The following is a 16,413-nucleotide window of genomic DNA, read 5'->3' as shown; positions in this document are numbered from 1 at the left end:
CAATAAAATAACTAAAAGTCATTTGGACAGGTACATGGAAAGGAAAGGTTTAGAGGGATATGGGCCAAATGCAGGCCAATGGCACTAGCTCCAATTCACTCTCATAGACTCTCACTCTAATTCAGGATACCAAAACTAATTCCAATAGCTAAATTTCCACCAGTGTGGTAACTTGAGCTTGTACATAGCAGGCATTAAGCCTGGTATCCGCTTGCCTTGTGTGGCTCAATGCATAAATTAATATGGCCATCAGACGTAAAGGCAGAGGCCATAATCAAACCTCTCTCTGGTACTTGCTTTATTCTGGTCTTGTGCCTTTTTTTTTTTGAAGATTGAAGGTTTTCACAAAACTTGATTTTGAAAATATCTGTGAACATTTCTTTCAGACTTTGAAAGATATTATGGACTGGGCCAGATCACACTCTGATACCTTTAAATGTTAAAACGGGAAGGGGAATTGAGGACTAGCTGACCCTACCAGTCCTCTCCTAGAGCTGAATAACATCCAGAAAAGAAAAATATATCTAGCACGAGGAATCGTTTTTGTTTAGTTGTTCGACTCCAAGCTGAGATTAGGCTCTTCAGTATCTTTGCATGTGGTAATATTTTTTCCGTGAAGACTGCCATTTTAAATGAACTTTTACTTTACAAGGAGTGTTATTTTTCAGGCATAAATTTCACAGCTGGGTAAGTCTGTAACTAAAGTTCAGAAGCAACTTAGAACCGCTTACAACTGCGCTTGGAACAAAACCTGTCCCAATCTGAAGGGCCCCGACCCGAAATGTCACCCATCCATGTTCTCCAGAGATGCTGCCCGACCCCCCCGAGTTACTCCAGCACTTCGTGTCCTTTGTTATCCCTGCAAAATGCTGCTAACCTGTCTTGACTTTATTTCTCTCTTGGTGCCATAGACAGGTGACAGATCACAGAGTCTGTGCACTACATGCACGTCGGGGCTGTGTCAAGATTTTAAACAGATACACGTATGCTTACCTGAATAAGGATATCTGCAGATATATCATCAAACTTCTCTCGCGTTACATTTTGAATCTGAAGAAAGTGGCTCTGAGTAGACTTGCCAGCTCCCTCTGCTGCCCTGGGTGGAAGGGTGTTCTCTGGGTTCTGTTTGCTTTCCTTGTCTTTGGCCGCGGATTCCGCAGCTGCTTTTTGGAACTGACTCGAATGAGCTGACTGCGGAGTGCTTACTTTCTGCACGGTGGACTTCCTCTCTTTTCTAGCGTCTACATTGGAGGCTTCCTCATTCATTTCGATCTGGGCCTCCATCATTGAGATCTTTAAAATATCTGTTTCCGTGGACTTTTTGGAAGATTGCACCGTGTAATAGTTTGTTGCCAGTACTGAGCTCTCTGAGCTGCCACAGGCCTTTTTCGTGATGGTAGTGGCTTGGAAATTCCCAAAAGTTATTTTGGTGACTGTTGCTCCTTGGCTTATGATGGGAGGGTGTGCCTGAAAATGTCAACAGAAGCCCTACAATAATCATTAAATGACAATGGGAGAACAGAGCAGAACAGTCTGGAATTTCTTTTCAAGAAGTTACTCAGTGTCACACCACTTCTGATGAAGGCCTGCAACATTAATCCATCTTTCCTTGCAAGGTGCTGCCGAACATTTCCATCATTTTTCTTGGGTTTTTAAAAATTTCAGTTTCCAGCATTTGAAGCTTGGTGCTCCGTTTCACCGAGTGAATCAAGAACTGGAATGTCACAGTAGGGTGATTTGGGACCTGAATCTTCCACCACTCGTCACCACCCATTACCCTCGTTCCTATCACATTTGGATCAGAAAGAAAAGGAGCTATATAGACCAGGTAGTTGTGACTAATAGGTGTGCCTGGACCCTTGTTCAGACTCCAAAGATTTCAGACTTCGTTCAGAGGCTGAAGAAGGATTCCGACTCGAAACTTCGTCTATCCATGTTCTCCAGAGATACTGCCTGAGTTACTCCAGCACTGTGCATCTTATTTTTTGTAGAGGAGGTAGTTCTAAGACTTGTTACTGGTCTGTGTTGAGGCATTGGATTTTTAAAGTTGAGCTTTAGTAGGAATTCTAGAAGGGACCGCAGCATGCTAGATTAATAACAAAGGTGCAAGGCAAATTGGACAGAGATTTTTTTACCCTGAATGCTAATCACCGAGCACAGCTCAAACTCGAGGCTGGAGTCTTGAGCAAACAAGAAAGTGCTGGAGGAACTCGGCGGGTCAAGCCATATCTGTGGAGGGAATGGACAGACAACATTTGGGTCAGGACTCTTCTTCAGACTCTGAGTTCCAACTTCCTTTAGAGTCTGAAGAAGGGTCCCAACCAGAAATGGCGTCCATCTATTCCCTCTACGGATGCTGCCTGACCCGCCCCGGCCCTTCAGCACTCTGGGATTTGCTCACGAGTCCACCTTCGGCAGCCTCTAGTGGCTCCTTGGACTTGCTTGCGCACAGGTGTCCAGCGAATGAGGATTAGGCTTGGCTGTGAAGCTGCCCATGGTCGGACAGCTTCCCAACACTGCAACCAATCTCACACGTGTACAGCAGCCGCTTATGAAGAACATTGGAGGGCAGATAGAATCCATAGTGCTGCATCTCAGCAAGGAAGGGAAGAGAGAGAAAATACTCAACTAGCTACACAAATGAAATTAGAAAATTTGAATATTAATTATTTTTATTTAAAAAATAACTTACAACTTAGCCTAGCTAAAGAAATAAAACATGAAACATTACCTTATAAATCCATCTGGGGTTGAAAATAATTAAAATAAATATGTCTTAAATGTAACCTATCTCATCAGTTTCATTGGCTGAGATACTAAGATTTCTGTTTGAGGTGATTTTAGGAATGCAGGAAGATGAAAATCTTCCCCATCTGTTGATATCGAAAGGATTTCATATTAATTGAAGGGGTTTGACCCAAAACGTCACCTATTCCTTCTCTCCAGAGATGCTGCCTGTTCCACTGAGTTACTCCATCATTTTGTGTCTACCTTGTGTGTGTATCATGTTAATTCCGTTTCTAGTGAGACAAATCTACTGCACCAAACTGTGCCTGTTTAGTCTCTGCATTGGTAATCTCAGTCACTGGAATAGCTGATCCAGATAAACAGGAATGCATAAGTTATGTTTGAGTCTTTGCTGAGGTAGAATGACAAGCCAGACCAGAATCCAGAGATCAAGTTCAATATCTAATCTTCTGATAATCTCCATGACCAATTTTTTAGCCAAGTGCAGAGCAATCAATATTACACTAATGTTTAAATGCCTGGTTCAAATGATCCAGGGTTTATGTTACACACTAGCATCTTCTCATCATATATCAACTAACGTTATGTATATAGATTTTTGCTCTTTAATCCACGTGCACATACTTCCCCATTTAAATCCGTCTACACTATTCATCCAAACCACAACATGCGAATCCCATATTCCAACCAATTAAGAGAGTTTCTCCCAAGTTATAGACTGGCTTGTACTGGTGGTTGTCTTACAGTTTGAATCTCTCACGTGGCAACCTCTCTATGTCTATGATATGAAACTGCTTCATAATCTCCTCTTTAAAAGAAGCCCAATCTCTTCAATCTTTTCTGATAATTATAACTGCGTAAGACACCTTGCTGTACTTTTGACAGTCACGCTTTGTGCACAGTAGCTTAAAGACACTGAGCAACTTGAAGAGAACCTACTTCTAGGTGGCCTCATCATAGACGGGGATATACTAAAAATCATCCAGTGAGTTGATCATCTAGGGCGCAGCGGTAGAGTTGCTGCCTTACAGCGCCAGAGACCCGGGTTCAATCCTGACTACAGTGCTGTCTCTACGGAGTTTGTACGTTCTCCCCGTGGGTTTTACCCGGGCGCCCCGGTTTCCTCCCACACTCCAAAGACGTACATGTTTGTAGGTTAATTGGCTTCGGTCAAGATTGTAAATGGTCCCTAGTGTGTAGGATAGTGGACAGGAATCGCTAGTCGGCGTGGACTCGGTGGGCATGTTTCCGCGCTGTTTCTCCAAACTAAAAGCCTAAACAGCACACTGAGATTGGGAGTAAACAATGTGTAATTGTAGATTACAAAGACCCAATCCCATCAAACTATCTGCCAGAGCTGCAAAGCACTTTGCTGCTTTTTATAAAGAATTTAAACATACTGAATTTTAGGTTAGAAATCCAAGCACTCAACTTGGAAGGATAATGCTACTCCAAGTGATTTGGCTAACGTCGTCTACTGTAGACACCACAGTCTTGGCAAAGCAGCTACTGCAGTCCTCATGCTGCAACTGAAATCAATAAACACTCCAGGGGGGCAAAGCTGGAATGAGGGAAGAGAACCTGAGCCAATTAAAGGAACAGACACAGGCCAAATGCATTTGCCAGCTAAAGACCGCTCTTCTGTTCCAGAACAGAGGAAGAAAATCTTAGAATTTAAAATAAGTTGGTTAAAAGCAAAGGGTTGTGAATACAGAATAAAATGTCCCCAAAGACAGTTACAAATAAGGACAAGTATTAAGTAAATGGAGTAAAAGTTAAGAGTTGGACATGGATAACAAAATAGCAGTAAAGTGTCACCGACCATATAAACTGTTCCAGAAAAACCACACAATATAATTTTTAAAAAGGACAGAGTGGTGGAGTAACTCAGCGGGTCAGGCAGCATCTCCATAGAACATAGATAGGTGACGTTTCGGGTCAAGACACTTTTTCGGTCTGGAAAAAAAGATCACGACCCAAAACGTCACCCATCTATGTTCTCCAGAGACGCTGCCTGACTGGCTGAATTACTCCAGCACTTTGTGGCTTTTTGTGCATTAACCAGCATCTGCAGTTCTTTGTTTCTACACAATATCATATTATACATTAGTACGTTGCAATGACTGTAAACTATGGCAACATCAAAAGACCTAGACTCCAATTTATGATATCAAGATATTCTGGTTTTTATAGCTCACTTCTCATTCTTGCTTAATCACAACCAGAAAAACATGATATTAATTATGTGCTTAAAGTCAGTGTTGATAAGGAATTACAACTTAAAAACAGTGAGAGCAACAGCAGGTTTACAACAAAAAAAAGTGTTGGTGTAACTTAGTGGGTCAGGTAGCATCTCTGGAGAACACATATCAGCAGCGTTTCGGGTTGGGACCGTTCTTAGATCCTGACCCAAAACCTCTTATCCATGTGCTCTAGATATACTGCCTGACCCACTACCTTACTCCAGTACTTGTGGCTTTTAAACTTTCTAAACTTTACTTTCTAAGTGAAGCTTCTGGTTTCTTTCTAAAGGCTGGGATTGAGGCACGGATAGAGTGATTTGACAACTTTTGACTATTTTTTTGAAAATACATGATCTGAACTAGCCAGGGACCCGGGTTCGATCCTGACTACGGGTGCTGTCTGCATGGACTTTGTACGTTCTCCCTGTGACCGCATGGGTTTTCTCTGGATGCTCCAGTTTCCTCCCACACTCCAAAGATGTACAGGTTTGTAAGTTAATTGGCTTCGGCCCCTGTGTGTAGGATACTGCTGGTGTACGGGGTGATCGTTGGTCAGTATGGACTTGTTGGGCCGAAGGGCCCGTTTTTGCGCTGTATCTCTAAAGCTTAGCCCAGTAACCCTGATTTGACTGAAGCCACTGCAGCCAACATCGTTGACATTTCAAGCTTTGCTTCGTGTTACCACTGCGGTCTATTGTCTATTGCGGTCTTGATTCTGCCAACTTCTGCTTCGACTGAATAAGAGCTTCCTAATGGGGGTGTAGGATCGATCAATTGAACCGTATCTACAAAACTATATTTGTTCTCAACAGGGTTTGAAATATGTGCCTCCACAACCCATGGCCATTTTCTCCTTGGGCAATTTTTCAGTGATTTTGAACAAATATTTAGGGACGGCTCTGTGATTTAGGTCCGAGTTTTCCTTGACCAAGTCCGAGCTCCAATTATTTTCCAGGATAGAGAAAGGAATAGGTTTTAGATTTCACACAAAGAGTGGTGGGTGTATAGAATAAGCTGCAGGAGGTAGTTGAGGTTACTATCGAAACGTTTAAGAAACAATTAGACAGGTACGTGCATAGGCCAGGTTTAGAGGGTCATGGGCCAAACGCAGGAAAGTGGGTGCAGTGTAGATGGGACATGTTGGTCGGCGTGGGCAAGTTGAGCCGAAGGGTCAGTTTCCACACTGTATGATTCTATGATTGCAAATGCGTGTAAATACGCACCAGAGCTTCCAATTATATTGGGCCTTCAATATGGTAAAAATCTCCTCTCCCCATCTCCACCCCAAAGATGCTTCATAGAAATCTTAAAGAGAACATGGGCCGCACAGTGGCACAGCGGTAGAGTTGCTGCCTTACAGCACCAGAGACCTGGGTCCGATCTTGACCATGGGTGCTGTCGTACGGAGTTTGTACATTCTCCCTGTGACTGCATGGGTTTTCTCCGGGTGCTTCGATTTCCTCCCATACTCCAAAGATGTGCAGATTTGATGGTTAATTGACTTCGGTACAATTGTAAAATTGTCGCTAGTGTGCAGGATAGTGCTAGTGTACGGGATGATTGCTGGTCGGCACAGACTTGGTGGGCCAAAGGGACTGTTTCTGCTCTTTATCTGTAAAGTATAAAACTTTCCTGGCCATCAATGAGAATACACCACTTTGTGCGTGAACGTTAGTGACTACTTCCAAACAGGATACTAACGCTCCCTCCGACCCCTGTCTATCCTATGAGAAACAGCATTGAAAATGTTAACCAATGCAATGGTCCGCCGATCACGGTATGGGGTTACCTGTCCAGGAAGGTGCTGCTCCGTTGAGACTGGCTGCTGTTTAATGGCTAGCTGGGATTTCTCCGGCTGTTGTTGCGGGTGTGGAGACTGTGGCTGCGGTTTGGGTTGTGCTTGATGCGGCAGCTTTGGAAGCTGCTGTTGCGCCTTGACTGCGATCACCTGCACCATGGCTTGCGCGGCCTGGGCTGCAGCCACCGCCGCCGATTTCTGCAGCGCTGGCAATTTAGTCTGCGCCACCTCCCGAGGTTGAAGCGGAGGCTTCTCTTGCGGCTGAGCCGGCGGCAGCATCGAGGTGTTTGACCTGTAGAAGAGACCAGTTTGTGGGTCCAACGTGTCACCCTCTTCTACTTCGCTTTCTTCAGCCTCCGAGTCCTCTTTTTTGGCTGCGGAAGCCTGCTCCGTAATCGCTTGCAGCTTTATCGGGATCTGCGTGAAGGTTTGGGGAATGAGCAACCCAAGAGAAAATTAATGCATGTTGTATGTGTGCCAAAATGGATTAAGTTTTCCTTGCATGTAGATAGGTAGATCTGCTATAACGCATTTCCACAATATGATTGGGATATAACGCGATTGATAAAATTAGGGAATGCTGTTGCATCAAGCAGGCCGAATGGGTTACCTGGGTTTGACTCTGACCTCAGGTTCTGTCTGTGTGGAGTTTGCATGATCTCCCTGTGACCGCAAGCATGGGTCTCCTCCAGGTGCTCTGGTTTCTTCCCACATCCCAAAGACGTGCGTGCAGGTGTGTAGGTTAATTGGCCCTCTGGAAATTGCCCCTAGTGTGCAGTGGTATAACTAGTGTGAATGGGCGATCAATGGTCAGCGTGGACTCGGTGGGCCAAAGGGCCTGTTTCCTTGCTGTATCACTAAACTAATCCGAACTAAACTCAAGCATTTTCAAAATTCATAGCAGCATGCGTCAATATAATCACGGGTCAGCATTCTACTTCTTGAAAGGGACATTTCCCGTAAAAGCAAATAAAACTCTCCATGGTTTTTTTGTTGTTGCAAACCCTCACTGGCTGTGTAACTTGCTGACAGGTTGGGCACAGTATTCGAGCTGAGTACTTACCTGCTGAAGAATGTGTGTGACAGCGATCGCGGAGGATACTGGGACTGATTTCACCCCTGCAGAATGCTGTGCTGTCTGCTGCTGCTGACCGCTTGAGAGCAGGGAGGCCAATGCCACTTCCCCAGAGCCAATGCTCGAACTGGAGATTGCCACTTTGATGCTTTTCCCTGTAACGTAATGAATGTGTTGTCAGCAGCAGGAACAAGTAATAAAAATAGGTGCGCATTAATACTGTAACAGTATGTATACTGAAAAAGCAGGAAGCGAAAGCAAAAAGTCTAGTTATTAATCAAGGTGTAAACGTTTCCCTTCTTGCAATTGCCCTGAATCTAAAAGGAACATTTCTTCAGAAAAGCAGATGTAGTACATTTTCTAATTCGCTGGTTCACACTTTCATCAGGTTGTGAAGCTGTGATGCAGTAGTTTGTTGTACAAAGGAACTGTGGATTATCTGCTGGTTTATACCGAAGATAGACACAAAGTGCTGGAGTAACTCAGCGGGTCAGGCAGCATCTCTGGAGACAGCTGATGAGTGACATTTTGGGTTGGCACCCTTCTTCAAAATGATTGTAGTGCGGAGGGGTGTGTGGGTGGGGGGAGGAAATTTCCCTGCTCTCCCTGCTACAATCAGTCAGAAGAAGGGTCCCCACCCAAAACTTCACCTATCTGTTTCGGGTCAGAACCCTTCTTCATACTGAAAGGATGTCCGAGGATCCAGTTTCAGACCAGACAAGGGAGGTTAGCTGGCAACAACAACGTGGTCTACGGTGCCGAATCAATGAAATTAGATTCCGTTTTCAACTGAAGATGGACACAAAATGCTGGAGTAACCCAGGGGGTCAGGTAGCATCTCCAGAGAAAAGAAATAGGTGACGTTTTGAGTGAGAAACCTTCTCCAGACTGAAAGATTACTGTGTCCATCTTTGGTACAAACCAGCATCTGCAGGTCTTTCCTATACATTCAGTTTTCAATAAATGCAAATACACTGAACTTAAAATAATTTTCTATTTGGTCTCAATCTCAATAACTCTCATGAAGGCAGTGGCACACATTGGTGTACAAAGTCGCCACTTAACTTGAGGTAAGAGCACTTTTAGGAATTTGCTTTTGCAGGTTATTTAACAGTTCACACCCAAACCTAAGGATAGCGGAGTGAGGGTGTATGGGGAGAAGGCAGGAACGGGGTACTGATTGATAGTGATCAGCCATGATCGCATTGAATGGCGGTGCTGGCTCGAAGGGCTGAATGGCCTACTCCTGCACCTATTGTCTATTGTCTATTGTCTAATTCGCTCACCAAACCTCTTGGTGGTAGGCACAAAATGCTGGAGTAACTCAGCGGGTCTTCTTCAGACTGACTGTGGAGGGGAGGGGTCGGGGGGAAAATTTCCCTGCTCTCCCTGGTACAATCAATCTGAAGAAGGATCCCGACCCAAAACGTCATCTATCCGTCTTCACTAGCGATGCGACCTGACCCACTGAGTTATTTCAGCATTTGTGACAACATATGCAGTAGTTGAACCCGCCTTCTCACATATATCTTCTGAGATGCTGCCTGACCTGCTGAGTTACTCCAGCATTTTGTGTTCTCCTGAGATGCTGCCTGACCCGCTGAGTAACTCCAGCATTTTGTGTCTCTCCTCAGATGCTGCCTGACCTGCTGAGTTACTCCAGCATTTTGTGTTCTCCTGAGATGCTACCTGACCCGCTGAGTTACTCCAGCATTTTGTGTCTCTCCTCAGATGCTGCCTGACCCGCTGAGTAACTCCAGCATTTTGTGTCTCTCCTCAGATGCTGCCTGACCTGCTGAGTTTGTGTCCCAGCATCTGCAGTTATTTTCCTACACATCTTGCCGCTCCACTGCAAATTCTCCTCAAGGTATGTCTACTATGAAGAAGTTCTCCTCCTCTCTTCGACGAGAGTTTAGCAACATGCTCTCTCACTGCTCCCCCTCTGTGGGTCTGAAGAAGGGTCTCGACCCGAAACGTCACCCATTCCTTCTCTCCCGAGATGCTGCCTGACCTGCTGAGTTACTCCAGCATTTTGTGTCTACCTTCCCATATACATCTTTTGCAGAGTGATGACATAAAATTTACAAAAGGGCCGCCTCTCCTGTTGTTCAAGAAAAATCTCTATTCTCTGCTCGGGCAGTCTGCAGGGTCTGCATTCCTTTCATAAACCTCCTCAGAATCCAAAGAAGAAAAATGGATTTTAAAAAAACCCATCTTTGATCTTTGAGGGACTGCCTAAAAAGCAGATGGGCAATATCAAAATATTTTTTTTTAAAGATACAAATGTTGGAGTAACTCAGCGGGTCCGGCAGCACCTCTGGAGAACATGGATAGGGAACGTTTCAGGTCAGGACCCTTCGTCAGACAGAAGGGGGGTCCCGACCCGAAACGTCACCTCTCTATGTTCTCAGGGGATGCTGCCTGACTCGCTGAGTTACTCAAGCACTGTGTGTCATTTTTTGTAAGCCAGTATCTGCGGATCCTCGCGCCTACCCAAATAATTGCATTTCTTTTTCATTCATTTGCAATTAACTGTTCCTTTGGTTTATTTGGTGAATAAATCAGAACAAGGGGAAAAGCACGCGTCCAAAATGTTTCAACGAGCGAGCTCTCGCTGGTCTTGGAACCCAGTTATGAAACGAATGGAAGTAATCCTTAGGGTGTTTACATAGCTCTCCGATTTATATATTTGTGTAGATAGTCTGTTTATTGGGTTAAAGAAGGCAGGCTGTGCCAAGGGAATATGCAATCAAAAATCACAACCATCTGACAATGACAAGCGAGAGTTCACCGTGTGGAGAATAGTGCACAGAATGTGTGCCAATTATCCTCTTCATACCCGCTTAAAATTCCAGTCGATGCTCAATATACAAAGCAATCACACTAATGATCCAGACCCATTAGAATTTTCTACACTTACTATAGGAGCAATTTTGTTTTCTGGCCCCCAAGTGCCCCAGACAAACTTTTCTGATCTCTTCTTCAACAGCTGAGCTTGATAGATGTTTAATGCTGATATCTGGCATTTCCCCAAAATGAAATAAACAAATGAGATAGTTCTAGTCATACCAATTACTGACCAATTACTGAGTCATACCAATTACTGAGGGGGACCAAACTACGTTTGAAAATATCCACATTAAAAATCCTCATCTCACAAAATATCTTTTGATTAAAACACAAAGTGCAGGAGTAATTCAGCGGGTCAAGCAGCATCTCTGGATGATGTTGAAAGGTGCGTTTTGGACGGGTCCCTTCTTCAGACTCTCCATTTGATTACAGACACAAAATGCCTAAGTAACTCAGCGGGTCAGGCAGCATCTCTAGAGAAAAGGAATAGGCGATGTTTCGAGCCGAAACCCTTCTTCAGAATGAAAGATGGAGAAGGCCAGAACAAAACAAGGCCGGCAACAAAATGTTGGAGTATGCAGGTCAGGCAGCATCTCTGGAGAAAATAAATAGGTGGCATTTTGGGTCGCAACCCTTCTTTAGCTCAGTCTGCCTGACCCGTTGAGTTACTCCAGCATTTTGTGTCTATCTTTGGTGTAAACCAGCATCTGCAGTTCCTTCATACACTTCTTGGTGGATAATTAGCAAAGGAAATCCCTTGTGGCTCTTGGTGGTATTCCTGAACTGAAGGAATTAAACTTGATTGGACAAGCTCTCCCAAAACGAAGCAATGGAAAGCAGTTTAGTTTAGAGATATAACGCAAAAACAGGCCCTTCGGCCCACCGGATCTGTGCTGACTAGCAATCCCCATACACTAGCACTACCTGCAGACTAGGAACAATTTACAAACTTTACCAAAGCCAATTAACTGTACATCTTTGGAGTGTGGGAGGCAACCGGTGCTCCCAGGGAAAATAACTCACCAGAGAGAATGTAAAAAAACTCCACACAGACAGCACACATAGTCAGGATCGAAACTGGATCTCTGGTGCTGTAAGGCAGTGACTCGACTGCTGCACCACCTTGCCACCCCACTCAGTTGAAGAGCGAAGGCGTGGACATGGTGGCAGAGTCTGAAGATGGGTCTCCGCCCGAAACGTCGCCTATCTTTTCTCTGCCTGACCCGCTGAGTTACTCCAGCACTTTTGCGTTTTACAAAGGATAGCATCAATGGGTTAACACTGGATTAGCAATAAAGGATGAATCCCTGCTGTTATCACTGCTGCACTCCGTTACAACCTGGCACTCGATCAACTTAAAAAAGTTTCTATGCCTCCAAGGCTGTGAACGTCTGGTGTCAAAGAGGGACTGCAAGAGAATACTTCTGTTTGGTCTGTGGGTTCGTCTATAAAAGCTAGACAAATAAATAATTATCTCTTGAACTCTCTTAGTTTAAATTCCAGAACAAGTTTTTTTTTTCAAAAACGCAAGTTCAGATAAACACTTGCCAGTGCTGAAGTACTCAGAAGCCAGCTCCGAATCGAGAGCAGTAATGGCCGGGCTTTCTGGAGTCTGTCTCTTTTCCTGTGTCATCTGGATTGGAACTGCCATTTGACTGAGGTCAATAGTTGGCTGACGAGGTTTAGACTCCAGCTTTTCTTTTCCTACAACCAAATAAAAACACAAGTTTAGAGACATGTGTGAAACAGGCGGCATGGGGCGGTGGTGCAGTGGTAGAGATGCTGCCTCAGTGTCACAGGCCCGGATGTGATCCTGACTACGGGTGTTGTCTGTATGTAGTTTGCACGTTCCCCCTGAGACCCCGAGTGTGCATAGCACGGAAACAGGCCCTTCGGCCCACCGAGTCCATGCCAATAGACAATAGGTGCAGGAGGAGGCCATTCGGCCCTTCGAGCCAGCACTACCATTCAATGTGATCATGGCTGATCATTCTCAATCAGTACCCCGTTCCTGCTTTCTCCCCATACCCCCTGACTCCGCTATCCTTAAGAGCTCTATCTAGCTCTCTTGAATGCATTCAGAGAATTGGCCTCAGAAGGCAGAGAATTCCACAGATTCACAACTCTCTGACTGAAAAAGGTTTTCCTCATCTCAGTTTTAAATGGCCTACCCCTTATTCTTAAACTGTGGCCCCTTGTTCTGGACTCCACCAACATTGGGAACATGTTTCCTGCCTCCAACGTGTCCAACCCCTTAATAATCTTATACGTTTCGATAAGATCTCCTCTCATCCTTCTAAATTCCAGTGTATACTATGCCGACTTGTGATTCCCGTACACTAGCACTATTCTATGCACAAGATACAATTTTTACCAAAGCCAGATTAACCTATATATCTGTACGTTTTTCGCGTGTGGGAGGAAACCGTGGCACCCAGAGATAACTCATGCAGGTCACGAAGAAACGTACAAAATCCATACAGCCAGCACCCAAGGTCAGGATCAAACCCGGTTCTCTGCCTTTAAACCAGCAGTTCTACTGCTGTGCCACCATGCCACCTTGATGGGCTGAATGGCCTAATTTTGCTCCTATAACATTATTATGGCAATTTCATTAGCTTTACAGAATGTTAGCAGCAACAGTAAAATGCCTGGATAGAGTGGATGTGGAGAGGATGTTTCCACTAATGGGAGAGTCTAGGACCAGAGACTGAGAATTCAAGGACGTTCCTTTAGAAAGGAGATGATGAAAAATTTCTTTAGTCTGAGGGTGGTGAATCTGTGGAATTCATTGCCTCAGAAGGTTGTGGAAGCCAAGTCAATGGATATTTTTAAGGCAGAGATACATAAGATTCTTGATTAGTACAGGTGTCAGGGGTTATGAGAAGGCAGGAGAATGGGGTTACGAGGGGAAGATAGATCAGCCATGATTACTTGATGGGCAAATGGCCAAATTCTGAACTTATGAACTTATAAAAGAATAAATAAAAGACAATAGACAATAGGTGCAGGAGTAGGCCATTTGGCCCTTGGAGCCAGCGCCGTCATTCAATGTGATCATGGCTGATCATGGCTGCCTTCTCCCCATATCCCTTGACTCCGCTATCATTAAGAGCTCTATCTAACTCCCTCTTGAAAGCATCCAGAGAATTGACCTCCACTGCCTTCTGAGGCAGAGAATTCCACAGCTTCACAACTCTCTGAGTGAAAAAGTGTTTCCTCATCTCCGTTCTAAATGGCCTACCCCTTATTCTGAAACTGTGGCCCCTGGTTCGGGACTCCCCCAACATCGGGAACATGTTTCCTGCCTCTAGTGTGTCCAATCCCTTAATAATCTTATATGTTTCAATAAGATCCCCTCTCATCCTTCTAAATTCCAGAGTATACAAGCCCAGTCGCTCCAGTCTTTCAACCTACGACAGTCCCGCCATTCCGGGAATTAACCTCGTGAACCTACGTTGCACTCCCTGAATAGCAAGAATGTCCTTCCTCAAGTTTGGAGTTGCAAACCTGTTTGCTGAAGCTCTAGTAGGGCTTTAATGGTGGACGTTGCTGACTGCGATTCCCCAGATACATCCTGGTAAATAATAGTGGGGGTGGTGTCCATGGCAACTTCATGCTCGCTCCAATCTTGGCTTCTCGACGAAATGACATGAACCACTTGCTGAGAGTCTGAAAAAGAAACATAACGTTTATTAAAGCTGTGGAATCTCACATATATTAGCATTATACTTTGCGAGACAAGTAACAATCCATGTGGTTTAACTCGGCAGCTGAAGGTCAAATATTTTCTCCTTTGCTTCAAATCTGAAAACTCTTAAGGCCCACTTAAGAATCAGTGTAGTAATCACCCACACAGAGCAGAAGATTGCTAGGGCGAGCTAACTGATCTCAGTTGGGGTAAATGTGCAGAGATTACAATTCCTACTCAGCACTGTTCAGTTGCAGCAAATTATTTGTTTCCCTCTGTCGATACAGGATGGAAAGTGTCAGTGTGTGGATGTTGACACAACACGATGATATTTAATCGATTAAAGATGCCCCCAAACACTCATGATATCGGATCAAGAAGGATAGATGCTCAAAAAAGGATTTCCGAACAAATATTATTTTCATCAATCAATAAAGTGAAGTAATAGAGTCATAGAGTGATACAGCGTGGAAACAGGCCCTTCGGTCCAACTTGTGCACACGGCCAACAAGTCCCAGCTACACTAGTCCCACCTGCCTGTGTTTGGCCCACATCCTTCCAAACCTGTCCCATCCATGTAAAGGTAACCATGTGCAAGGTTACAGTAACATTGTGGGCAGTTGCTAGACTTTTAATGTATTGATCCAGGAGCTGTGGAAAATCTTGACCCATGGCCCATAGGGAGAGCTGCTGTGCTGGCCACCGAAGGACCCGGCGGACGGCGGTCTGTATAGGAAAGCCGCTGAGTCGACCCCTGCTCGTCCCCCGAAAACCGGGAGGATGGAGCCAGAGACAGTGATGGACGTGACGGGCGAGGACCAAGCTCGGTAGGAGAAGGAACCAGGGTCTGGCCTGCTGCACCCGCAAGGTCAGCTGCAGGAGGTGCCCCCAGGACACAATGGTGGACAATAGACAATAGGTGCAGGAGGAGGCCATTCAGCCCTTCGAGCCAGCACCGCCTTTCAATGTGATCATGGCTGATCATTCTCAATCAGTACCCCGTTCCTGCCTTCTCCCCATACCCCCTGACTCCACTATCCTTAAGAGCTCTATCCAGCTCTCTCTTGAATGCATTCAGAGAATTGGCCTCCACTGCCTTCTGAGGCAGAGAATTCCACAGATTCACAACTCTCTGACTGAAAAAGTTTTTCCTTATCTCAATTCTAAATGGCCTACCCCTTATTCTTAAACTGTGGCCCCTGGTTCTGGACTCCCCCAACATTGGGAACATGTTTCCTGCCTCTAACGTGTCCAACCCCTTAATAATCTTATACGTTTCGATAAGATCTCCCCTCATCCTGGACAGGCGAGGAGAGGGTCGTCTCGTCCAAGGAAGGCGATGGCTGGAGGCTTGCAGCAGCATGGGGCTTACCTGGATCGGGCTCATAAGAACTAAAGCGTGGACTGGGCTTTGAAAATGGCACCAAAACATGGCGCCTCTTGTGTGCGGGCTCAGTAGATTATTTCTGTACTCTTGCTAATCGAGGATGAGCTTGATTATGGGAATACTGTACTGAACTGCATGTAAGAAAATAATTTAACTGTCCGTTTGCACATTCGACAATAAATGCATCATTGAACCATTAATAAATATGCTGTAAAAGCAAATTCCAGGAAGGCTAACTTCTTTTCCTCCCCTCAATTTATTCTCTGACCATAGCGTTCAACAAAACTGGATTTTTAATCCGAACTCAATGCTCCTCTGCTAAAATACATAAATTAAGTATTTCCATCACCAAATGGTTACTTGGCTTTCCGATTACTCTGAAATCTAATTTATTGGTAGTTACTAGGCTCTTTTGCAAGATGGTCAACATACCAACATTAAACACATAATTTAGGGAACAATCAAAGACTACGCTCCAGTGTCCGCTGTTTTCCATAGTTTCCAAAACAGGTTTAATTTTGTTTCCTGATGAAATATTCAATATTTCTCTTAACAACAATATGGCACATTTAATCCGACGTTACTAAATGGTATTTGCATTTCATACGTTCATATAGGAAC

At 44.7% G+C, this 16,413-nt stretch overlaps 1 protein-coding gene across 9 annotated transcripts in view; it reads right to left on the bottom strand.

Annotated features, from left to right (window-relative positions):
* emsy (EMSY transcriptional repressor, BRCA2 interacting) overlaps positions 1-16,413 on the bottom strand; it is a 127,471-nt gene that overhangs the window by 68,364 nt on the left and 42,694 nt on the right. For 5 of the 9 annotated variants that reach the window (XM_078401999.1, XM_078402004.1, XM_078402003.1 and 2 more), the window contains 5 exons: positions 14,225-14,386; positions 12,263-12,418; positions 7,853-8,019; positions 6,781-7,206; positions 994-1,467 (listed from right to left, as the gene is read on the bottom strand). In XM_078401999.1, the coding sequence (XP_078258125.1) occupies positions 994-1,467; positions 6,781-7,206; positions 7,853-8,019; positions 12,263-12,418; positions 14,225-14,386 (1,385 nt within the window). Of the gene's footprint in view, positions 1-993; positions 1,489-6,780; positions 7,207-7,852; positions 8,020-12,262; positions 12,419-14,224; positions 14,387-16,413 lie in introns of those variants that run through there. The other 4 variants (XM_078402007.1, XM_078402006.1, XM_078402008.1 and 1 more) reach the window with 3 other exon arrangements.

The sequence above is a fragment of the Rhinoraja longicauda genome, chromosome 7, assembly GCF_053455715.1.
Source record: "Rhinoraja longicauda isolate Sanriku21f chromosome 7, sRhiLon1.1, whole genome shotgun sequence".
Classification (NCBI taxonomy): domain Eukaryota; kingdom Metazoa; phylum Chordata; class Chondrichthyes; order Rajiformes; family Arhynchobatidae; genus Rhinoraja; species Rhinoraja longicauda.
This window is presented reverse-complemented; position numbering and strand designations above follow the sequence as displayed.